The sequence below is a fragment of the Schistocerca gregaria genome, chromosome X, assembly GCF_023897955.1.
Source record: "Schistocerca gregaria isolate iqSchGreg1 chromosome X, iqSchGreg1.2, whole genome shotgun sequence".
NCBI classification, from domain to species: Eukaryota; Metazoa; Arthropoda; class Insecta; order Orthoptera; family Acrididae; genus Schistocerca; species Schistocerca gregaria.
This window is the reverse complement of record NC_064931.1, coordinates 503,695,582-503,722,806: the sequence shown is the minus strand read 5'-3', so window position 1 is coordinate 503,722,806 and position 27,225 is coordinate 503,695,582. Positions and strand designations below refer to the sequence as shown.

General features: G+C 40.3%; 1 protein-coding gene across 4 annotated transcripts in view; it reads right to left on the bottom strand.

The window, feature by feature from the left end:
- The window catches only part of LOC126297705 (protein unc-79 homolog), an 810,295-nt gene that overhangs the window by 661,808 nt on the left and 121,262 nt on the right, over positions 1–27,225 (bottom strand). For all 4 annotated transcript variants that reach the window (XM_049988834.1, XM_049988837.1, XM_049988836.1 and 1 more), the window contains exon 10: positions 12,974–13,115. In XM_049988834.1, the coding sequence (XP_049844791.1) occupies positions 12,974–13,115 (142 nt within the window). The remainder of the gene's footprint in view (positions 1–12,973; positions 13,116–27,225) is intronic.

Here is a 27,225-nt window from a genome sequence, read left to right as displayed (position 1 = left end):
CTCCTACACTAGCTGTACACCTCTGGTGATCGTCGAGGGGACACTGAATAGTGCACGGTACATCCAAACCATCATCGAACCCATCGTTCTACCATTCCTAGACCGGCAAGGGAACTTGCTGTTCCAACAGAACAATGCACGTCCGCATGTATCCCGTGCCACCCAACGTGCTCTAGAAGGTGTAAGTCAACTACCCTGGCCAGCAAGATCTCCGGATCTGTCCCCCATTGAGCATGTTTGGGACTGGATGAAGCGTCGTCTCACACGGTCTGCACGTCCAGCACGAACGCTGGTCCTACTGAGGTGCCAGGTGGAAATGGCATGGCAAGCCGTTCCACAGGACTACATCCAGCATCTCTACGATCATCTCCATGGGAGAATAGCAGCCTGCATTGCTGCGAAAGGTGGATATACACTGTACTAGTGCCGACATTGTGCATGCTCTGTTGCCTGTGTCTATGTGCCTGTGGTTCTATCAGTGTGGTCATGTGATGTATCTGACCCCAGGAATGTGTCAATAAGGTTTCCCCTTCCTGGGACAATGAATTCACGGTGTTCTTATTTCAATTTCCAGGAGTATATTATACATATTGATCAGCCATTTGCAAACCAAAGACAAATTCTAGAATAAACAAGTGGAGTGACACAAATGTGTCAGAAATGTATGTTTTTATAATGTCTTCCTTTCTGATGGCTAGAGTGAAAAAGTTAAAACTAATGAATATTAGCTGACAAATCCCTTGTTGGAAGCACAAATTTTTTCCAAAGTAATATCCAGAGACCAATATTTTTTGCTGTTGAATTTACTAAATTTCCACAACAACACTTTGCCCCTAAATGGGGATTACTTGTCAAAACTTCAGCCTAATGTAGAACATTTTTGGAAAATGTTGAAGGAAACTTTCTATCCTTATGATAAACTGTGTATAGACGAATCTCTGATGCTGTTCAAAGGCCATCTGAAAGTAAAGCAATATATTTCAGCAAAGAGAAGTAGATTTGAAATTAAAATTTTTGTAATTTGTAATTGTGAGGCAAATTATACACTGGTTTTTATCATTTATGTTGGCACAGAGAGAGATTGATAATCATGGTACGGGAGTGTCTGGAAATGCAGTAGCCACATTACTCCAATCTTATTTGGAGAAAGGACATATGATGTTTGTCAACAACTGGTATATCAGTCCAGACCTATTTTGTTGGTTGCATGATAGAGCGACAAATGCTTGTGGTACTGTTAGGTGAACTTGGAAGGAAATGCCAGCAATGGAGCAGAAACTGAAGAAATAACTTTCTGATCTTCAGAATCAGGAAAGCTAATTGTTCTGAAGTGGCAGGGCAAGAAGGAAGTCTGGATGCTATCAATGTACCACAAAGCTGGAATGCATCTGACTTCAAAAAGAGATCAGAGGAGTGGTGATCTGAAACTGTGGTAGTAGATTACAATGTATCAGTGGGATTATTTGACCAAAGTGACATGCTAATAAAAACAGTGGAAATTACATGGTAGTGGTACAGGAAATTTTTTCCCATATTTTGGACATGGCAATGTTCAATGCCTTTTGCTTATATCGGAAATATTGGACGAAAATGAAGTACAAAAAGTTTCATCTCAATGTAATTAGAGAAAGTTTAACAACTTTTTAGGTCAATCAAAAGAGATCAGGTGGTGCTAAATGTCCAGACAAGACTAAACGTGTTAACACATTTACAAGATCAGAGAGAAAAGTACAAGATACGCATAGTCTGTGCTCAAAATGGTGTTAGAAAACAAACTAAGTTGTGATGTGAGGAATGCAATATAATTCTTTGCGCTTATCCATGATTCAAAACTTATCACAACCAATTTCAGTAATAAAAACTGTTAAACCTTGTTTTGGAAGAATTGAGATTATATCACTATTGTAAACATCTTTATTTGTATATACTTTATAATAAAAATGCATCTCACATAAAAATGAAGTCTAAATATTGTAAATAAATACCCCCAATTCTTCCAAAGCCAGTCCAAAGACCAGAACAAAATAGAAAGCCATAAAACAGCAAGCATGTTGGAAGCACCGTGTGTGGCGAGCGCAGTAGCATTCAGCACTCAGCGCACAGTGAGCGGCGTGAAAATGCAGCACACAAGGTGTGACCGCCAGTGTTGTGCATAGCAATCAAAGGGTTAATTGACCCATTCTGCTGTTACTGCTTCTCTACTGACAGAATAATACTCCTTACCTCCTTTTATACTGGCAGATCTGTCTCTCACGACACCTAGTGGTCAGTTCTGCATTACATAGGAGTATAGTCATAAAAGACTGCAATGATATGTTGTGTTTAGAAAAACACCATCAGATTTCTGGTTCCAACTTAAACAGATTGTGAGATATGATTCGCCTCCTGGGAACCACACTGACAGGGGAACAAAAGGCCTTGGAAATCGAAGACCCCAGAACAATCATTGGTCCTTTCAGGCACTTTGCAGACCATGTTGGTAAGGCTAACTGGTCAGTAGCTTGTGATGGATGTTGGGTTTTTGCCTGTTTTAAGTATTGAAACAATGATACTATCTCACTGTTGTGAAGGGAAAACACCATCTAGCTAAAGACACTTGAAGACCCTGTGGAGACTGAGCCTTTGAGTAGTTGTATATGTTGGATTATATGATTAGGAATCAAATCTCCAGTTGGGGCCATATCATATAATAGGTTGAGAGCCTGCCACAGTTCCCAGTCACTAAAGGTTTCATTATACACTTCTGGCCATTAAAATTGCTACACCATGAAGATGACGTACAACAGACATGAAATTTAACTGACAGGAAGAAGATGCTGTGATATGCAAATGATTAGCTTTTTAGACCGTTCACACTAGGTTGGTGCCAGTGGTGACACCTACAAAGTGCTGACATAAGGAAAGTTTCTAACTGATATCTCATACACAAACAGCAGTTGACCGGCATTGCCTGGTGAAATGTTGTTGTGATGCCTCGTGTAAGGAGGAAAAATGCGTACCATCACCTATCCAACTTTGATAAAGGTCAAACTGTAGCCTATTGTGATTGTGGAATATCGTATCGTGACATTGCTGCTTGCATTGGTTGAAATCCAATGGCTGTTAGCAGAATATGGAATTGGTGGGTTCAGGAGGGTAATACGGAACACCGTGCTGGATCCCAATGGCCTCATATCACTAGCAGTCGAGATGACAGGCATCTAATCTGCATGACTGTAATAGATTGTGCAGCCATGTCTTGATCCCTGACTCAACAGGTGGAGATGTTTGCAAGACAACAACCATCTGCACGAACAGTTCGACGATGTTTGCAGCAGCACGGACTATCAGCTCGGAGACCATGGCTGCGGTTACCCTTGACACTGCATCACAGACAGGAGCGCCTGCAATGGTGTACTCAATGACAATCCTGGGTGCTCGAATCCAAAACGTCTTTTTTTTTTTTTTTTTTTTTTTTTTTTTTTTTTTTTTTTTTTTTTTTTTTTTTTTTTTTTGGATGATCCAGGTTCTGTTTACAGCATCATGATGGTCGCATCCATGTTTGGCGACATCGTGCGATGGTATGGGGTGCCATTGGTTACACAGCTCGGTCACCTCTTGTTCGCATTGACTGTGCTTTGAACAGTGGATGTTGCATTTTAGATGTGTTACGACCCGTGGCTCTACCCTTCATTCGATCCCTGTGAAACCCTACATTTCAGAAGGCTAATGCAAGAACTGCTGCTCTGGCCAGCACATTCTCCAGATCTCTCACCAATTGAAAATATCTGATCAATGGTGGCCGAGCAACTGGCTTGTCACAATACACCAGTCACTACTCTTGATGCACTATGGTATCATGTTGAAGCTGCACGGGCAGCTGTACCTGTACACACCATCCAAGCTCTGTTTGATTCAATGCCCAGGCATATCAAGGCTGTTATTATGGCCACAGGTGGTTGTTCTGGGTACAGATTTCTCCAGATCTATGCACCCAAATTACGTGAAAATGTAATCACATGTCAGTTATACTATAATATATTTGTCCAATGAATACCTGTTTATCATCTGCATTTTGTCTTAGTGTATCAATTTTAATGGCCAGTTGTGTATAATTGGGCATGATGGGGCTGAAAGATAGGGAGATATTTTCAAATTCTTCTTTATGCGTGGATAAAAAGAGGATGCCAATACTGTTGCAAAGTGGACTGCAAGGTGCTCAGTATTACTCATGCAATGGTGAAAATAACACCACGAAGAAAGAGACTCAGAACAGTTATTGCTCTTCAGCAACTGAGCAGACTACAGAGCTTAGTCAACACTTGGGATGAAGATGCATATGCTCTCATGGAGGAGGTGTAGCATTCACAGTGTTCCTTCTTATTATGTTTAATTAGATAGTGAGCCTTAGGGTGGAGCCAATTGAAAGTGAGGAAGGTGGTGTGTGAAGGATGTCACTTGAGATGGTGCAGGGCCCCCTCAATGACCCTGATTACCTGTTGCAATATCTTTGGTCACCATGACCCTGGATGATGGTGGAGGGGGCCTGTAGAAAGAGGAATAGCAGTTCCAGTAACACGGGTGTCTCCCATAACCTCAGCAATGCTATCTGATGCAGAGAGGGCAAAGATGAGAGCAGAGGTATACAACTGTCATTTAGCTCTTTAAAGAGCCCAATTTGATAATCTGTCTGACAGTCAAGAGGACAGAGATTTCCCTGAGGCCTTCACTTCCATGCCCAAATGCTTGGGCACTGCTACTGGTTGTCAAGAACACAAGTTGTGCCATGGTGGGCATGAGAGTGGCTAAAATGGGCATTGCTGGACTGACTGACATGGTGGCTGTGGGACAGATGATAGGCATGGATGGAGATGGTTGGTGTGCCAGCACTCCAAAGCCCTCAGAGTCTCCACCACCATAGGACACTGACTGTGGATGGCAATGATTGTGACCAGCACCCATGAAGGTTTTGACTCATATAAGTGTGCACAAACAGCTGCGCCTGGAAGAAAGGTAAGGGAGGCCAGATCTGGGATTGCATCAGCTGTGAGACCAGGAGGAGGAGGAGGAGAGCATATGGATGCTGCCCATGGAGGAGCTCCTTCAGTCATGAACAAGACAGACCATTAGTTGCTGAAAAACAGTGTGAGCACAGCTGTGGTGATAGAAGTGCCCACTGCTTTCAACTTCTGTTGTTTAAACATATGCATGATACGCTCCATTTCACTACAGGAGAAGGGGTGAAATGGTGGACTAAACAGGTGCTCGCTGCCATTGGAGGTGCAGAACCATTTGGATGCTGCTACTGTGAATTGGTGCCCATTATTCAACCTGATGGTGCAAGGAAGACCTTTGGTGGCAAGAATCTGGATGCTAGCAGTGAGAGTGTTGTCAGTTGTTCTGAGCACCATGCTGACCATGTATGGGTAGTTAAAATAAACATCCATTACAATGAACCACATAGATGCACGACGGGGTCCACAAAGCCCAGGTGAATGCAATCCCAGTGGTGTTGGAGGGTGGGTCAGGACAAGAAGGACTGGGGTGGAGCTGCCTGATGCCAGTCACAAGCAGAAGAGGTGTAGACTGTGGCCTCCATATCTCTTTCAGTCCCAGCCAGTAGGTATGGTGTCTCACAACTGCCCTCATCCATGATATATCCCAGTGCCCATGATGGAGAGGGTGCAGAATGTGGGGGCACAGTGTTTATCTGCCTCTGCATCTAGTAGGAGAACATTGGAGATGACAGACAAATGGTGAGAGAGGTGAGCCCAGACCTGGAGCGTGAGATTGGCAAACTTTGAAAATGAAATGGGCCACCCATGGAGCACATAGTGCATCACATGCCGCAAGATGGGGTTGTGGAGAATGCGTACAGTGATGAGATTAGCCATAATTGGAAACACATCCAAGGCGCGCCATTGTTCCTCACTGATGTGGAAACATCTGTAGGTCAAATGACAGGTAAAGTCATGAGGGCAGATAAGAAAGGGCATCTGTATTTGGGTGTTGTGCTGTGGCCTTGTATTTGATTGTATAAATGTATGATCTGAGGAAGAGCACACAATGCTGGAGGCATTGTGGAGCCTGCTCCAGAAGCCAAGAATGGGGCCCAAGGAGAGCCACTAGTAGCATGTGATCTACAATGAGGGTAAATGTGGCAACAAAAAGGAAAAAAGTGGAACTTCTTAATGGCAAAGACAATCACCAAAGCCTCTTTCCCAATCTGTGAGTTGTTCTTTTGAGCATGTGTCAGCTTCTTTGACAGACAGGCATATAGTTGCCCCCTACCATCATCATTCCTATGTGCCAGTATTGCACTAGTGCCATATGGAGAAACATCCATGGCCAAAACCAGCGGACATGATGGAGTAAATGGCATAAGGCAGGGTGATGAGCACAACAGGTGCTTCAGCTGTGTGAAAGCATTCTCACAAACAACTGTCCACCTATACTGGACATCCTTTTTATGTAAATGGTTGAGCAGATACATAATGTGGGCTGCCTGTAGCAGGAACTTAGAATAATAATTTACCTTCCTCAAAAAAGCCTGCAGCTTCTGTGGTTTTTTGGTGGCAGGGTAGACAATCAATGACAGAAGTGTCATCCCCAGTGGGCTGACTCCCATCTCTGCTGACCAACTGACCAAGGTGTCCCACTTGCTCCTGAAGAACCTGGCATTTGTGTAACTGACACTTGAGTCCTGTATTATGCAATGTAATTCAAAGGGTACAAAGGTTGTGCAGGTGGTCCTGATGCATAGTGCCCTTGACAGTTATGTTTTCTAAATAGTACAAGCAGAAAGGGACATAGTTAAATATTCCAGATATCTCTTGAAAATTGCTGGAGTGGAAGTGATCCCAAATGGGAATGACCTACATTCTATAAGTCAAAGGGAGTATTGATGACCATAATGCATTGCATTCTTCATCCAGGGGGATCTGCAAATATGCTTCAACTTTGTTTATGTTACAGAAATATTCAACTCCAACAAACTTCATGAGGAGGTCCTCTGGACCTGTGATGGGAGAGGTTTCCACTTGTACCTGGGCAATGATAGTTGATTTAAAATCTTTACACAGCTGGGGAGAGCCATTGCGTTTCTTCACTACCACCATGAGTGTGGCCCAAGCACTAGTTTTGACAGGTTCAGTTACTACAACTGTATGGAGATGATCAAGTTCTTGATTAACCGTCACCTGTAAATAGAGAGGAAGAGGTCACGCATGGCAGAAATGGAGCACAGCATCATGATGTAAGGAGATGTGGGCCTGGAAATCCATGTTGCACCCTAGGCTGAGTTCAGACAGAGGCATGAAGGTGGTACAGAAATCGATGACCCCTAGAAGGAACAAGTTGAATCTTGTCAGTGATGGAGAATCCAAACAGTGAGAAGGTATCAAACCAAAAATTTTACCAGCAGAGTGGCTATCAACAGCAAATAGAGTTATCAACTGGAAATCCTGTTTGTGTGTAGCATTGACAGAGAACTGACCCTGGAGGGGAGTCGAATTGTCACAAAAGGTAACCAACATACAGGGGGGCAGGACCAGGTCAGGGGAACCAAGACAAGAATACATGTGGGAGTTCATCAAAGAAACTGTAGCCCTTGTGTCTACCTGGAAGCAGACAGCCTGGTCTGCAGTAATGAGGGTGATAAACAACTTAGAGGGGGAAGTATCACCCTGAGAAACAAGTGCCTGAAGTTCACACACAATCCCATTATGCATGTGGCAGAGGCATCCGACTATAATGACAATTGACAATGAAAATGAACAGTGTGAAGAGGCCTATCTTTCTCACAGTGTGTCCATAAATCTGGCCAGTCCACATGCAGGTATACCATGAAGCAGTCAGGGCACATCAGGAGACCCTGCTGCTTATGTCAACAGGGTGTAACAAGCTGTTCAGAGGCCATGGAGACATCTAAAGTCAATGACTCATGATGCTGATGGTGGGAAAAAGGCTGAGCCACAAGGTGTTCATTTGCTGTCTGTGTGATCTCAAAAGAGTGTGTGATTTTCAAAACATTGTCTAAGAAATGAGTGGCCAGTTTGAGCTGCAGTACAAACTTCTACATTAAGTGCCAATTATACCACATCTCAGATCAGTGAATCTGCATATGAAGTGTTGGAAACCATGTTTTTTGGACAAGTGAAATTGCAAATACGTCACTCACATGCAGTATGACTGATCAGGTTACTTGTGGTAGTAATGGAACTGGAGGTGTGATGGGACCACATGTAATCAAGAATAATAACTGGACAGCAGTGAACACATCTTCTTGAACCTGAAGGCAACCAGATTCAAGAGTGTAGTGGTCTTCTTTAGCAGGAAACACATCTCTGGGGGAGCACAAGATAGGAAGAGCAATATTAGAAAGTGTCATTGTAAACCCGAAAAGCAGTGAAGTGTTGTTTCAGCTTCTGAAAATATGTGTCCACATGGGAACTGACACCAGACTACATGGGTTGGGAACCCTGAACCTATAAGCAATCCAACAAAAGTTGAAATTGTTGTTGGGACTGCCACTGCTGAAACTGCTGCTAGTCAGTCATGCTGCTTGTGAGTGATGTATTTGCGATTTCACTTGTACAAACACAGTTTCCAAAATTTTGTATGCAGAGTCATTGATCTGATATGTTGTGGTCTAATTGGCACCCAATGTAGGAGTTCGTACTGCAGGAAAATCTGCTGCTACTACTGCTGTTCCACAAGTTGCATAAGCTTGGAATCCATGGAACACTGCTAAACTTTTACCTTGTCACCAGTTATAGTGACTGGAATTGGACAAGTCTGAGGACAACTTCAGAACCAATGGTGGGTGGCTGGTTGGCCAAGAGCATCACCAGTGACTCACCAGCAAATAACAAGTTGGCAGCACGAGGGAACAACAGACAGTGGAGATGGCACAGCGGAATAACAAGTCTAAATGGGAAATCAAGATTGAATACTAGGATGCAGTAAATTTACAACAAAGACAACAATGTTTAGCAAGCTCTATATGGTAATGAAGAGAAATTACAACTAACAGATGGAGAGGCTGCACTGCTAGCCTTAAAGGCCAGCCATGAGCCCTCACAGGCCAACCAGACAAATGTGGCTTATGGCAGCACTTACATCAATGACTTCAATGCTGCAGAGTGGCAGTCATTGATGTCCATACTGCCCAGTGGGTCTTCAAACATGCCAGGCTAGGATACCAGATCTGGTAGTTTCAAATGATCTGGATACCATACAAGAGGAGCAGCAAGACTGGAAAGTCTAAAATCTCAAATTTTACTTGTTAGATACACTTCATAGCAGTGCAAACAAATTGAATAACACCTCACAAGAATGAGTTAAGCAATCTGTTCATAGAGTGAATGCAGCCAAGACACAATGGCCCAAACTCAGGCCTTATGGTGTAGAGTGCAATAAACTACAGGTCTTGTTCACCTATGGTGCTTCTGTAGGTGATGCTGACCAGTGCTCAGTATGTGCAGGATGTTGTTAGACCTGTTATTTTACCGTTCTTGCAAGAGGTATGTGATGTGTAGTTTCAATAAGACAATGCTCACTCCCACACTCCCCATGAAATTAAACAGTCTCTGCAAGATGTGCAGAAACTTCCCTGGACAGCACAATCTCTGGATTTGTCTTGAGCTGGGTATGTGTAGGATCTGGTGGAGCAAAAAGTGACTGTAGCTCATGCCATACTCTGTTGTGGTCAAATGGACCTAACCATACTGGCACTGCAGTGGAGTGTTTGGTAAGTGTTTGAATTTCACTCTGAACTTGCACAGCAGTGTAGTGTACCTGTTGGCATGGCAGCAAGAGTCTGATTAAAATTTCTTGATATTTGATGTCTGGTATTTGTTGCTACAGTGTGGCCTCATTGGCAGCTGGCTACTGTTCAGTTATATGTGACACAAAAACATGGTGGATCACTTCACAAATGCTGTTGATGTGTAACACAGATCAACGTTGGAAGTGGCTGCAGCGAGGTATGTTGGAAATGCGAGATACTCTGCCGACAGCTGATTTTAAGTGACTAATGACTAAACTGATGCAGACAAAGTGTTTTGCAGCCCTGAATTTAAACTCATGCCCTAAGCTAACCAGAACATCATGATGTGGAAAGTATTTGAGAGAATGACAGTTAAAAATCTGCGATAGAACTAAAATCATGGTGATTAAAGCAAACTTCTATGACCAAATTCAAGACAGAAGAAATTCAGTTGCAGGGGTAAAGGCAAACTGTAAATCATTGGTTACCTGAAACTATGTTCACCATGGCTACATGAGCTGTCATGTTACTAACCAATGATCAATATTTGTTGGTACTTGGTTGCAGATTATAGGTAACACAGGCAGATTTCAAATGAAAAAAGAATGATAGGAAGAAAAATAAAAAGAACTAAAATCGTGGGTGATCTCACCCATAATTATAGAAAGTAAATAAAATATTTCCCTTTTCCTTATCCTTACCAAAAAACTACACATTGATCTTGCCAAATGCTGAGAAGCCATTCTTCTTAGTGTTGTAGCTCTCTGGGGCACTCTGTGATGCACTCTGTGTGAGCCGTGACCTCAGTGATTTAGAAATAAAAAAATACATTTAAACTAAGTAACTAAATAAAAGTAACAATCAAACTCTTTTGACAAGATTTACAATTTTTTTAAAAAAATGTTGTGTTTGATGACCTTTGAACCTACAATCTTCTACAAGACAGGTTCGTATGCTAGCCATTGTGCTACACCATCACACTGGGTTCAGTATTTATATTTATGGTTGTGGTGATGCAGTTGCAATGATGAAGTGGAGTCTTCAAAAATTCAGCCTCATGCATTGCTAGTCCTACCTTATCTAATGCAAGCTGATGTCTGTGATTATGATAATTTTATATGTGACTCTGAATCACACCTTCTGCAGAAGTATCCAGTAGTGTTTAGTTAGTGCAGTGTATGAAATATGTTTATTTCATCAGCATCATTGTGTATGAGTGTTGTTGTTGATGTGGTTATCACATGTGATGAAAGACAAAATAAAAGTTACAGCCCCATGATTTGGGATCCAAACACATCATGCTGGACAAGCAATTGGAAGTGAACTGACCAATTTTTGTGGCAGTTTGGCAATGGCAAGTAGATCAAGCATGATGTTGAATATGCTAACTGAAAGAAACCAGCTCCAACACATGAAGATTCAGCTGTCAAGAAATATTACAGGGAAGCATCCAAGAAACTGGTATAGGCATGCATATTCAAATACAGACATATGCAAACAGGCAGTACCACTCTGCACTCAGCAATGCCTATATAAGACAACAAGTGTCTGGCACAGTTGTTAGATTGGTTACTGCTCCTACAATGGCAGGTTATCATGATTTAAGTGAGTTTGAACGTGGTGTTATAGTCAGTGCTTGAGTGATGGGGCGCAGCATCTCCAAGGTAGCGATGAAGTAGGGATTTTCCCATATGACCGTTTCATGAGTGTACCATGAATATCAGGAATCTGGTATAACATCAAATCTCCAATATTCCTGCAGCCAGAAAAAGATCCTGCAAGAATGGGACCAAAGAGACTAAAGAGAATCATTCAATGTGACAGATGTGCAATCTTTCCACAAATTGCGGTAGATTTCAATTCTGTGCCATCAACAAGTGTCAGCATGTAAACCATTCAATGAGCCATCATCAGTATGGTCTTTTGGAGAAGGTCCACTCATATACCCTTGATGAATGCATGACACAAAGATTTATGCCTCACTTGGGCCTCTCAACACCAACATTGCACTGTTGATAACAGGAAACATGTTGCCTGGTTGGAAGAGTCTTGTTTCAAGTTGTCTTGAGCGGATAAATGTGTACGGGTATGGAGACAACCTTGTGAATCCATGGACCCTGCATGTCAGCATGGACTGTTCAAGCTGATGGAGGCTCTGTAATAATGTGGGGAATGTGCAGTTGGAGTTATGTGGGACCCCCTGATATGTCTAGATACGACTCTGACAGATGAAGCATATGTAAGCATCCTTTCTGATCATCTCCATCCATTCCTGTCCATTGTGTGTTGACTTGGCCAATTTCAGAATGACAATGCGACACCCTACATGCCCAGAATTGCTCGAGGAGTGCTCTTCCAAGCTTAAACACTTCTGCTTGCCACCAAACTCCCCAGACATGAATGTTATTGAACATATCTGGGATGCCTTGCAGTGTCCTGTTCAGAAGAGATCTCTACCCCCTCATACTCTAATGGATTTATGGACAGTGCTGCAGGATTCATGGTGTCATTCCCTCCAGCACTATTCCAAACATTAGTTGAGTCCATGCCACATTGTATTGCTGCACTTCTGTGTGCTCATGGGGGCCCTGCATGATATTAGGTGGGTGTACCAGTTTCTTTGGCTCTTCAGTATAATTGGACTGTAGTAATGACTATCATTGCCACAAGATGTTACTGCAAACACCAAATATGGAACACATAACATTCATGCCTTCTGATAATTTTTCTGTTGTTTGCTGCTTTAATCATGTAAGTTATATGAAAGTGTTGATATTCCGTGTTTTTATTCTGTGTTTTTATCAAAATGCTATATAGTGGCTCGTCACTAAAATTAACACTGCAACAGACAAGTTGTCCAGCTGCAAATATTTAGCCCTACTTGTGTGAACCTGGGGTGGGCCATTTAGTTCAAACCACACAACACTATTTTTCACACAATGAAATATAAATTGAATATACATTACCTATAATATGAGCAAAAACTTAGCATTTTAAAGAATGTCACTTCTGTTTCTTATACTTAAGCAGAAATGAGTTAAACCAATGTATGAGACTTAAAATAATGCTGTGGAAAATTAATGCAAGGCAGAATATTTTTCAGGAAAATGAAATGCAGCTACATAAGCATAATATGTCAGTATGCTATTAAGGGTAATTTCATAAGATATTTAACACCAAATGTTCTGACATTCATGACAGATAATCCATTTTTGCTACACATACCAGTGACCACCAACTCTTGCATAATCTGCTGGATGTGGTAACAGACAGGACACAAAAATTTTGAAGTGACTTGTACGAAGCTGGGACAACCAGTCACAAACAAAGTCCACTTTGAGGCGTTCCAATGTGCTTTCAATTTGATCTGAAATGATACAGGCACAGGAAAGAGAGACATTACTTATATGTGTGTTGGAATATTTTTACATCAGCTATAACAAATACAGTTCAATAGAATAGCCTTATCCAATCAACTGAAATGTTGAATTCTCCTGCTTTCCCTCTTTTACAGCGTAACATTTAATCACTGGCGTAGTTCATTTAGGTTATAAACATACTTACAGAAATAATGTTTCGTGCTCAGACAATAGGTCTTTTTTGGTTCTAGCATTGGAATAAAATAATTTTGAACACTGTGGATTATACAATATGCAGTTAACTGCTTTATCAACATATCAATGGACTCTGAATATTTTACAATGTGTTGTTTTGTGTGTGCCAATCAGTAGTGAGTGTGGTAAGTCTATAAATGTTGCATGTGCTGTAGGCCCGTCCATTTTTGACAGCTTGCTTCTGAAATATTCAACTCTTTTCATTCCATTTCACTGAATTTCATGAGACATTTCTTTTTCATTTCAATCTAATGTTGATCAACATTTGTTACAAGTATTTCTGTATTGATACCAATTCCATATGACTGATCATATAGTGAAAAATTGCAGTACATGTTCTGTTCTTCTCATAAGACTAACAAATCGCTGAAGCATTTGGTTAATTCACATGATAGACCTACTAAATGAACAAATTAATAAGCATTCTGAAAAGGTTTCTAGTTCGTATTATGTACCCAAAAATGCTTTTCAGTTTCAGTGATATAAATTTTCAGGAGAAGCATTTATTTTAACAAGTTACTATTTAACATTTATTTTGGTTTCATACACTGGAATTCATTCGTGCTAATGGTTTCACTGGAATTGTTACATTGTATTATAAGGTCACTGGCTCAACTGCATATAGCGCAACACGGTGACATAACACGGGTCTTTGCAGGTTGCCTACACATGGCCATGCCCTCCTCAGCAGAGTAACCACAAAAGGGAACTGTATCTAAAAACAAGAAAGAGTAATGGCCCAGAAACAGCCAAATATTATAAAAACTACTGTGCTACATTAAGAAAGGTTATTAAAAAGTCCAGAAGCATGTGCATCATGTCTGAGATTAATACCTCTGATAACAAAATCAAAAGGAGAATTTGGAATATTATTACAAGGGAGACAGGACAACCAACAGTACAGGATGATGGCATCACCATCAAAGTGAATGGAAACTTGATAAACAACAAGCCAGAAGTAAAAAAAAAATTTTGAATAATCATTTTTTGAATGTTGTAGAGAAAATAGGATCTAAATGTTCATTAGAAGAAGCAAGGCAGTTTATGGAAGAGGTCTTACCCACACCATTTGATACAATTGAAATTCCTCCCTCTTCTCCTTCTGAAATTAGGAAGATAATACTCTCTCTGAAGAATAAAAGCTCACATGGAATTGATGGCATTTCCAGCAGGATAATAAAAGCTTGTTCCCAAGACATAAGTGGGATTCTTAGCCACATATGTCACAGCTCTCTGAAGCAGGGTATTTTCCCAGAAACACTGAAGTATGCCATTGTTAAACCACTGCATGAAAAGGGGGATATGTGTGATGTCAACAACTACCACCCAATCTCTCTTCTGACTGCCTAATCCAAAATTCTTGAAAAAGTAATGTATGTAGAGTAGCTTCACACCTTTGTAAAAATAAAGTTTCCAGAAGGGGTTTTCAATGGAAAATGCTATATATACTTTCACTAATGAAATATTAAATGCTCTGAGTAACCAGAAGTCACCCGTTGGGATTTTTTGTGATCTATCAAAGGCTTTTCATTGTGTAAGTCATGGAATACTTCTAGATGAGCTCAAGTACTGTGGTATGAATGGGACAGTGCTCAAATGGTTTAAATCATACCTAACTGGAAGAGTGCAGAAAATTGAAATAAACAGTTCACATAATATGCAAAAAACTGGCGATTTCTCAAACTGGGGAACAATCAAGAATGTGGTGTCACAGAGTTTGGTCTTGAGACCCCTGCTGTTCTTAATATATAGTAATGACTTGCAATTGTATATTCACAAAGATGCAAAGCTGGTACTTTTTGCAGATGATAAAAGTATAGCTGTCACACCTGACAGACAAGAATTAACTGATGAAATTGTAAACAATGTTTTTCAGAAAATCATTAAGTGGTTCTGTGCAAATGGGCTCTCATTAAACTTCGACAAAACATGTATATACAGTACCACACAGTAAATGGAATGACCCCATTAATAAATATAGACTTTGATCAGAAATCAGTAGCTAAGGTAGAATATTCAAAATTTCTAGGTGTATGCATTGAGGAGGGGTTGAAATGGAAAAAACACACTGAGGATCTGCTGAAACGTTTGAGTTTATCTACTTATGCTATTAGGGTCATTGCAAATTTTGGCGATATACATCTGAGTAAATTAGCTTACCACGCCTATTTTCATTCTATGCTTTTGTATGGCATCATATTATGGGGTAACTCATCATTGAGTAAAAGAGTGTTCATTTCACAAAAGCGTGTAATCAGGATAATTGCTGGAGCTCATCCAAGATCATCCTGCAGACACTTATTTAAAGAGCTAAAAATCTTCACTGTAGCCTCACAAAATATACAGGGTGTTTCAAAAATGACCGGTATATTTGAAACGGCAATAAAAACTAAACGAGCAGCGATAGAAATACACCGTTTGTTGCAATATGCTTGGGACAACAGTACATTTTCAGGCGGACAAACTTTCGAAATTACAGTAGTTACAATTTTCAACAACAGATGGCGCTGCAAGTGATGTGAAAGATATAGAAGACAACGCAGTCTGTGGGTGCGCCATTCTGTACGTCGTCTTTCTGCTGTAAGCGTGTGCTGTTCACAACATGCAAGTGTGCTGTGGACAACATGGTTTATTCCTTAGAACAGAGAATTTTTCTGGTGTTGGAATTCCACCGCCTAGAACACAGTGTTGTTGCAACAAGATGAAGTTTTCAACGGAGGTTTAATGTAACCAAAGGACCGAAAAGCAATACAATAAAGGATCTGTTTGAAAAATTTCAACGGACTGGGAACATGACGAATGAACATGCTGGAAAAGTTGGGCGACCGCGTACGGCAACCACAGAGGGCAACGCGCAGCTAGTGCAGCAGGTGATCCAACGGCGGCCTCGGGTTTCCGTTCGCCGTGTTGTAGCTGCGGTCCAAATGACGCCAACGTCCACGTATCGTCTCATGCACCAGAGTTTACACCTCTATCCATACAAAATTCAAACACGGCAACCCCTCAGCGCCGCTACCATTGCTGCACGAGAGACATTCGCTAACGATATAGTGCATAGGATTGATGACGGCGATATGCATGTGGGCAGCATTTGGTTTACTGACGAAGCTTATTTTTACCTGGACGGCTTCATCAATAAACAGAACTGGTGCATATGGGGAACCGAAATGCCCCATGTTGCAGTCCCATCATCCCTGCATCCTCAAAAAGTACTGGTCTGGGCCACCATTTCTTCCAAAGGAATCATTGGCCCATTTTTCAGATCCGAAACGATTACTGCATCACGCTATCTGGACATTCTTTGTGAATTTGTGGTGGTACAAACTGCCTTAGACGACACTGCGAACGCCTCGTGGTTTATGCAAGATGGTGCTCGGCCACATCACATAGCCGACGTCTTAAATTTCCTGAATGAATATTTCGATGATTGTGTGATTGCTTTCGGCTATCCGAAACATACAGGAGGGGTGTGGATTGGCCTCCCTATTCGCCAGACATGAACCCCTGTGACTTCTTTCTGTGGGGACACTTGAAAGACCAGGTGTACCGCCAGAATCCAGAAACAATTGAACAGCTGAAGCAGTACATCTCATCTACATGTGAAGCCATTCCACCAGACACGTTGTCAAAGGTTTCGGGTAATTTCATTCAGAGACTACGCCATATTATTGCTACGCATGGTGGATATGTGGAAAATATTGTACTATAGAGTTTCCCAGACCGCAGCGCCATCTGTTGTTGACAATTGTAACTACTGTAATTTCGAAAGTTTGTCTGCCTGAAAATGTACTGTTGTCCCAAGCATATTGCAACAAACGGTGAATTTCTATCACTGCTCGTTTAGTTTTTATTGCCGTTTCAAATATACTGGTCATTTTTGAAACACCCTGTATATTCACTTATGAAATTTGTTATTAACAATCTGAACAAATTCAAAAGTAATTGCAGTGTACATGGCTACAACACAAGGAGAAAGGATGATCTTCACTACTCAAGGTTAAATCTAACTTTGGCTCAGAAGGAGATAAATGATACTGCCACAAAAGTCTTTGGTCACTTACCTAATAGCATCAAAAGTCTGACTTATAGCCATATAGCATTTAAAAGGATATTAAAAGAATTTCTTAATGGTAACTCCTTCTACTCATTAGATTAATTTTGGATATAAAAAAAGTGAGTGACATCTAATATTTTGTCTAATGTAATATCTTGTACAGACACCTTTTATTAACCTGACATGTTCCACATCATTACAAAGTGTCGTATTCATGATCTATGGAACAAGTGCTAATCTAATCTAATCTAATCTAGCTTTGCTGACTGGAGAGGGTGATATGCTGCATAGGCAACTTTACTGAGCCACATCACACCATGGATGCTGCTGATGTGCATGTCTTCATGCTACTGTTATCAAGTGTGTTACTAACAAAGAAATAAAAAGTGGCACTGGAATGGGTGACACGAAAAACAAACTGAAAGGAGTTACCAATACTTCTATTCTCAACAGACCATGTGTAATTGTGAGATGCAATTTTAATTTTGTTAATAATGAAAGTTTCAGTCACGGTAACAGCTGGTTTATTGTTGCCATTGTTCAAGTTGGTGGTAGTGCTCCTGCTGCTGTTTGGTTGGAGAGTTCTGATCCACCGATCATAATGGTGAGTTTGCTAACAAGGACTTTGGGATGTCATCTCCTTAAAAGAGCACACTGGACACTTTGGAGCATTGGAAAAGGGGTATCTTTCCCCTTCTTTCACTAACATTGCCAAGTTCATACATTAACATACCAATAATGTGAAAATATGAATAAAACCATAAAAAAGAAGAAGATAAAGTGCACCAATGGCCCATTGAGGCATTTAACCCACTGTATGTGAAGATTGTAGTTCAGGCTGAAGTAATTCTGTAATTTTTTGCGGTGCTTTTTGCACCATGACTTGGGCCCACCCATTCAGATTACCATGAACATGATTCATGATTCTTATTGCAACATTTTTGGGGAGCAAGTGCTGTCCTTTCTTCTATATCTTCATGACTGTGGTGTGAACACTCTCCTCACTATGACAACAGCAATGTTCAGAGGGCTGCTTACGTACATTCAGGGTTTGACAAACACTGAGGCACATGACCGCACCATGACAGGTGTACTAAATTATCCACTCTTAATCTTATAGAAAATATCTGGACTATCGGGAATAGTGGGTGAAATGGAGCAGTTGAAATCCTGTCAGTGTCAGAAATGACATATGCTCTGCATACCAAAGTCCTAAGGATGCCAGTGCATTGGTGTGGTGGATGAGCATATGTCATTTCTGATGCGGACAGCTTAACCTAAGAAATAGCACATTTTATGGCTGTTTCTAAGGAAAATGGGTACTCTCAGAAGCAGATTCATTGGGATATGGAGTTTGGACCATCTCTAGAGGTGCATGAAGAGGCACATAGATCAGTGGCCTTTCTTCCTTATGCTGGTGGCCTATCATTTAAGATTGGATGAATTTTGAGGAAATTTAACATTAAGAGTGTGTTCTGTCCACCTTCTAAGATTAGGGCACAACTTGGCTCTGTGAAAGATGATTTGGGGCTTAGGAAACCCAGTGTATACAAAATTCTGTGTCAATGTGGGAAGGCTTACATTGGCCATTCGATTAGGACAGTTGATAACAGGTGTGTGGAACATCCCTGTCATATGAGGCTACAACAGCCAGAAAAATTGGCAGTAGCAGAATACTGCTTAAATGAGGGACACGGTATGAAATTTGATGAAACTGTAGTAGTTGCCAACATTTATGGGTTTTGGAACAGTGTCTATAAAGAGACGATTGACATTAAGTTGGCGGATAATTCAATAAACAGAGACAATGGGTTTCCTCCTAGCAGAACGTGGAATCCTGTACTATCTCACATAAAAATTGAATGCTCTTGGATGCATCTCTGAGAGCAATATATCATTGTTGCCAGTGTTCTGCTAAGGGTGGCACCACTTCCCAGTCTTGGAGGGCAGCAACTGTGATGGGTGGCGCATGCGCCGTGTACTGAACGGTGGCCTATATAGGACGTCGATTTGAAGCCTGGCGTCAGTTCTCAGCGGGACTCATCAGCAGAAGCAGCATTCTCCATGAAGATGGCAACCAGTTGGATCACCAAAATATTGAGTCAAGTTGATTTTAGGATCTGGCAGCAATCCTGAAGAGACTTTTAATATTTCATAATTATATAACTATTTTGATGGTGCTGTTGGTTAGAGGGCTCTTCTGTGATACTCTTGATATTCATAACATTCATTATACACTTAAGCTATAATGTTGTAATTCAAATTAATTTATGTACTGCAAGAATGAAGTCTAATTTTAATCTTTATATTGTCCCTTATAGTGATAGTAAGAGGTTTGTGCTTCTAGAATACAGATATTTTGATAATTTAGATAAAAGGGCAATGAGAGATTCTTTCATTTTATTTTAGATATACAATTCACAATTATTATTTATTGCTCCAGACGTTTTTCTGCTATGACAAGATACTAAACTACATGTGATAAATTCTGCTACTTTGTTGTATGATCAAGGAGTAGAAATCACCACCACAAAATATGCTGTAGAATAACTTTAATCACGCAACTGCAGGACAAGCACAAGAAGTAAAAAACATCAGGAAACCTGTGCAAAGACGAAGATGTCAAAGAAAGTAGATCAAAGAGTGTGCAAGTCGAAAATCTAAGTTGCTGTTATTGCAGCCTATAGTCACCACAGAGCATCCCCCCCCCCCCCCCCCCCCCCCTTCTGCCACAAGTGGTAAGCAAAGGGAGAGGAACTGGGCTAGAGATGCTGTCCTCAGTGAAATCTTGAAGCCATGTAGGTGGTCAAATGTGCCATCCCACATGGGAGTTAGGAGTTTCATCAACAAGAGGGATGTCCATGAGCTGTCAGCAGAGAGCAACGGAAATGGAAATAAGCATTTGGCATCATTGGCCAGGAAGCCCCTTATGGGGCAGATCCGGCAGCCTTGGTGCAGGTCTTATTACATTCGATGCCACATTGAGTGACCTGCATGCTAGATGGGGATGAAATGATGATGAAGACAACACCCAGTACCCAAGAAAATCCCCAACCCAGCTGGGAATCGAACCCGGGCCACGTAGGATGGCAGCCCATCACACTGACCATTCAGCTATTGGGGCAGATGGCAGATAGGGATGACAATAGACAGGATGCTATCGCCCAAGATTTTGGCTGCTATGAGGTCCTGCTCAGTGTCTGGAGGGAGCTTGGAGGAGTTCAATAACTGTATGTGAATTGTTGAGGCATCACCTTGCATAGGCAGAAGAAGGGCGGAAATGAAGACAGTGCTGTCTCGAAACTCAATGGAGACATTGCCCAGGTAAGCATGACATTGACAGTAGATATGTTTTGGGATGGTGTGAAGGAGTTGAGAGGAGAGCAACACATTGAGTGGTAAAATTATCACACACTTCAAGTGTTGTGTGTCATGGAGGTGTGTTGTTGACCATGGCCAGTGAATGTAAGGGAATAGGTGACTGTAGGTCATGTGTTAACAACCTGGCTGGCTTTTCCCTCCTCAATGAGACTGTCTGGCATCTGTCATTTAGTAGTATGTCCAATGTGTTCTGTCCATGGTCAAGAACCTTGTGAGGGCCTAAGTATGGGGGCTGAAGAGACACACAGACAGGGTTGTCATGAAGCATAATGGAGGGGGAGTCCTTTGTGAAAAACACTTATGGTACTGGAAGCAGTTTCAGCAAAGGAGTATGGATGTGGAAAATGTGTTCACACACTTGATCAACTAGAGTTGGAAGCCCATCATTGTTTGGGAGATTATAATGTTCAATGAACTTGGCAGGAAGGGTGAGCAGTTCACCATAGAGGGTATCGACAAGTGAGGCTTGTAGGTTCTCTTTGTGAGTGGCAAGTATTCTTAGGAGAATCTATGGGGGTGTCCCTGACCACCACAAACGCCCATCGCACATGAGGGTCACCTTTTGATGCAGTGCCAACACTCCATGAGGCTGTTGCTCTGCACGTGGTAGACAGTAGTGTGGAACTTGTCAACACTGCACAACTTGCATAGTTTGGTGAATAGCAAGGATTTGAATTGGTGACCCTGACTAGTGGTATAGATGAAGGGCAACCAAAGTGAAAAATCTAGGAGTTGACAAAAGCATGGTCAAATGAATCAGTCATAATGTTGGATAGAGGGATGGCTTTGATTGACCTTGTTACTCAGTCAATGAATGAGAGTATATATTGAAAGTCCTTGCAGGAAGGCAGGGGTTGACAATGTCATTGTGTACATGAAGTAGGCGTCCTTTGGAGATGCTGGATAGTCATAGAGGGGGCTGTGCATGTCATCCAATTTACTTCTTGGGCAAGGTATACAGGCCTGCATCCAGTCACAACAGTTGTTCTTAATTTCAGACCAGATGAATCATTCAGTAACCAGTTTCATAGTGGCCCTGATGCATGGGTGAGCAAGATCATGCAGAGTTGAACACCACTTGTTGGAGGGGGAGAAGTACAACTGGTCTGCGTATTTTGTATCCTGTAGCATGTCTGCAAGATTGATGTCATCTGTTTGCAGGCAGCCCAACTTGCCAATCTCAATAGAGGATGTGGTAATGTTCACACTGGACAGGTAGTCAGCAACAACATTGTCAAAACTGCATATATAGCATACATCTGTAGAATATTGGCTTATTAGTTCCACGTGCCTCAGATGCTGAGGAGAAGCACTTTTACTAGGATTGTGGATGGCACCTGTAAGTAGCCAATGGTTGGTAAAGCTAGTAAACTCATGATCAGTATTGTCACAGAAGTGTCTGACTGCTTCACAAACAGTGAGAAATTTGCAGTCAAATTTAGACCACTTGAATTGGGCAAGAAACATCTGAGAAGCTTGATGGAATCACCAATGTGCTATTGCAAAACTGAACATATTGATGTATTTCTCACATCAGCCGTGATGTAGATGGGGGCATCAGGTACTGGGTGTGCCAGCATGACAGCGTGGCTGAGAGCAGACATGAGAGCTTTAAATGCTCGGATCATGTCATCAGTCCACAGAGCTTCTTTCACACCTGAGGTATTTTTTCCAATCAGGCTGTCAGCAAGCAATGCCTGGATGGAGGTAACATAAGGAAAGTGATGATGGTACAAGTTTGTAATGCCCAGGAATTTTGTCAATTCATGGTAGTTTGTGGGTCTAGGAAGGTTATGGATGAACTCAACATGGTCAGATGTTGGTTGGATGCCCTCAGTCGACACACTATAGCCTAGGAGAGCAAAACTGTTGTGAGTTAGTTGTGGCTTCTTGTAGTTGATTTTGACATCATTATTATGTAGTGTGGCCTGGATTTGAGCTACCTGCAGTTTGCATTCCACAGGACATCATCCAAACAGGCATATGCAAACTGGAGGTTGAACAATAAATAATAAATAAACTGCTGCAAAGTCTGGGTTACATTTTTGAGGTTGTATGTCATGAAACAATACTCAGAGAGTCCAAAAGGAGTAATTACAGTAGTCATGAAGATATTGCTTTTGAACAGGGATATTCAGAGGTAACCTCACAGAACAGTGAACACTCAAGTACAGTTGTTCAGTTGGGCGGAGTCCTGAATATGTGGTATCACACAATTGCCTATAATAGTGTGAGAATTCAGACATCTGTAGTAACTGAACAGACAAAATGAACCACCTTTCTTCTGGACAAAGTGCATGGGGAAAACCGATTGTTATCTGATGGGTGTATAATGCCTGCACCAAGTAGTTTGGTGACAGTTGTTTTAGTCTAGGGCTCCCCAATGTCATAAATTGTACCCCTCAGTTGTATGATGAAGGAATTACCAATATAAGATACACTGTAGAACAACTTTAACTACATAACTACAGAACAATCACAAGAAATGCAAAAAAGATCATAAAACCAGCACAAAAACAAAGATATTGAATAATATATGGCAAAGATTGTGCAAATCAAAAGTCAAAGGTACTGTTTTCGTAGTCAATAGTCACCACACATATATAAAAAATCTACAAATATTTAGGGATGGGAAAGATTAACTATGTGATAGTGGATTAGAACTGTAATTCTTCATATAAAATCTGAGTGAAGTGAAATGTGCTTACCACACACAACCAAATGCCTTTTATATATATTTTTGTAGGAATATAATCATAAATTTTTAGGGTTCATACAAAAAAATTTCATGCAGAGTATAATGCAGAGATTTCTGTTGCAGAATAAGTGTTAATTCTAAGAAAGAATAATTACAATATTCTACATCAAGAAGGTATCGCAGGCACATATAGATAGATGGTAATATTAAACCATTGTATATAATAGGGGATAGGTGTGATGCTAAGAACTACCACCCAATCTCTTTTTGATAGGTTTGTCCAAAATTCTTGAAAAAGTAATGTATTTGTGAGTAGAATCACATATTTGTAAAAATGTCAATTTCGTTTTCAGAAAGGTTTTTCAACAGAAATTCTATATATGCTTTCACTGATCAAAATATTAAATGCATTGAATAACCAAACATCACCAACTGGAATATTTTGTGATCTCTCAAAGGCTTTTGATTGTGTGAATCATGAAATTCTTCTAGATAAGCTTAAGTATTGTGGTATGCGTAGGACAGTGCACAAATAGTTTAATTCATATTTAATTGGAAGATGGCAGAAGGTTGAAGTTAACAGTACAGATAGTCTGCAAAAATCAGCAGAGTCCTATAACTGGGGAGGAACCAAGAATGGTGTCCCACAGAGTTCAGTCTTGGGTCCCATGTGGTTCTTAATATATATTAATGACTTACCACTCTATATTCATGAAGATGCAAAGCTAGTTCTTTTTTTCTGATGATACATGTATAGTAATCACACCCAACAAACACGAATCAGTTGAGAAAATTGTAAATAATGTCTTTCAGAAAATTATTAAGTGGTTCTCTGCAAATGGACTCTCACTAAATTTTGAGAAAACACAGTTTATACAATTCTGTACAGTAAATAGCATAACACCATTGGTAAATATAGATTGTGAACAGAAGTCTGTTGCTAAGGTAGAATATTCAAAATTTCTGGATGTGTGCATTGATGAGAAATTGAACTGGAAGAAACACATCAGGTACTGGGTGTGCCAGTATGACAGCGTGGCTGAGAGCAGACTTGAGAGCTTTAAATGCTTGGATCATGTCATCAGTCCACAGAGCTTCCCTCACACTGAAACAGTTAGGTTCAGCTACTTATGCTGTTAGGGTTATTGCAAATTTTGGTGATGAACATATCAGTAAATTAGCCTACTATGGCTATTTCCATTCACTGCTTTCATATGGCATCATATTTTGGGCAATTCATCATTAAGAGAGAAAGTATTCATTGCACAAAAGCGTGTTATCAGAATAATAGCTGGAGCCCACCCAAGATCACCTTGCAGACATTTATTTAAGGAACTCAGGATATTCACAGTACCTTTGCAATACATATATTCACTTATGAAATTTGTTCTTAATAACCCATCCCAACTGAAAAATAACAGTAAAGTGCATAGCTACAACACTAGAAGAAAGGGTGGTCTAAATAAATTAATTATTTTGTGTAAACAAAACTTTTGTTAAAGTGACATGTTCCACATCATTACAAAATGTTGTATTCACGATCTATGGAATAAGTATTAATGTATGTATGTACATACTGCATGTAAATCATTTCAGCCCTTCATTCATCACATCAACAGATGTAATTTTGCCACTATTCTTTATGCTACAAGTTGAAAAGCCAGTTTAAAAGGTACTTCTAAGAATGAGTCTCCTTCATGAATATAATATGGAATCAGGCAAGTACTGCAACCACCTCCCCCTTTATGGTCTAATGAAACAGTGCACATAAAATGCAGAATTATGAGGAAATGCCATTTTAAACCTAAAGAATGTCTCATAACTCAACAATTAAAAATAAGATGTGTTACAATAAGGATACTTTTTAGACTAAAAAGATGTTTCTTTCACTGATTCTGCCTATTCATCACAGGTAACTGCATCATCTAGAAAAACTCTGAGGCTACTATTAATATTGTCTACAAGGTCAACACACCTCCCCGTGTGCATCAAAAGTTGCTTCTACATCTGATTATGACTCTCCAGGATAACACGCTGTGTCCTCACTATGAAATAGTCCCCAATCCAGTTGTAAACTCCTCTTGATAACCAATATGATCAAACTTTTGACAATAAGTGTAGGTGTGGTATTAAGTCAAATACTTTTCAGAAATCAAGAAATACTGCATCTACCTGACTGCCTTCTTTCAAAGCTTTTAGTCTGTAGAGTAGATTAGATTAGATTCAGTTTTCATTCCTTAGACCCATAAAATGAGATGATTCTCATGGTTGTGGAACATGTCAGAAAGTACAACATAAAAACAAAAAACATTTGAGTATAATACTAATTACCCTGATCATTTGTCAGGAGATTGTCGAAATAGGTGAATACAATGTGGTAAACTGGAACAGCCAATATTTAAAGAATTAACATGCTGTCAGAATGAAACACTGTTATTCACTATTAATAAATTTATCATACACAAAATACCTAATCTTGACTGTTGTGACCACTTGCTGTCAAAAATTAAATCTAACAGAGATTTTTACTTAAGCTGACTTAACAGTCTCTGTTAAGATATTCATCTATGGAGTAGAAGGAGTTGCCTATAAAAAGTCTTTCAAACTCTGCTTAAACCATACTTTATCTGAAACCAAGTTTTTAATGGTTGCTGGAAATTTATTGAAAATGTGTGTTCCTGAATATTGGAGCCCTTTTTGGATCAAGGTAAGTGATTTTAGGTCTTTATGTAAATTGTTATTATTCCTAGTATTGATACTATGTATTGAGCTATTGGTTGGAAATAGAGATGAATTACTTGCAACAAATTTCATTACGGAATAAATATACTGAGAAGCAGTGGTTAGACTACAAAGTTCCTTGAATTTACACCACAAATGATTCTTATCACATTATTTTCCACCCTAAAAACTTTTGTCCGGTTTGATGAGTTACCTCTGAATATGATCCCATATGACATAATAGAATGAAAGTAAGCAAAGTATGCAAGTTCTTTTTTACATTTATATGTCCTACATCTGACATCATTCTCACAGCATATACAGACTTGTTTAGGCACTTAAGCAATTCTGTGGTGTGCTCTTCCCAACTGAATTTATTATTGCGTTGTAATCCCAGAAATTTAACACTGTCAACCTCTTCAATCTGCATGTCTTCACATATTATACACATGCTAGAAGAAAATGTCTTATAGGTTCTGAACTGCATATAGTGGGTCTTCTCAAAGTTTAATGACAGTGAATTAGCTTTAATCCACTTATTAATCTCAGTGAAAATTTGATTAGCAGCTATTTCTAAATCTGTACTTAACTTGCTACTTATTGTAATTTTGATGTACTTTGTTCTAGTAATAGTCTCACAGAAAGTGAAAACAATCGTAAGAAGAGTGTACCGGTAAACTATCGGAAAAAAGTTAGGTTTGATCTTCCGAAGCCACAACGTTCAGTTAATAGCAGTGAAAGTGGCAGTAGCGTGATCCAGTCTGCTGTGAGTGAAACATCAAAAAAATCGTCTTCACATTTTCACTGATAGTCGTGGCAGAGGCATGGCTGATATAGTGAAAAGCAGTTTGAATGGTGCCGATGTTTGTGGAATCGTAAAACCAGGTGCTAAACTTCAAGAAGTTGTAGCTGGGTGTGATCCTGAGAAAGTAAAAAACGAGTGTGTGATCTTAATAGGTGGCTCAAACAATGTTGCCTGCAACGAAGGGAATGATGTCGTACAGTCGCT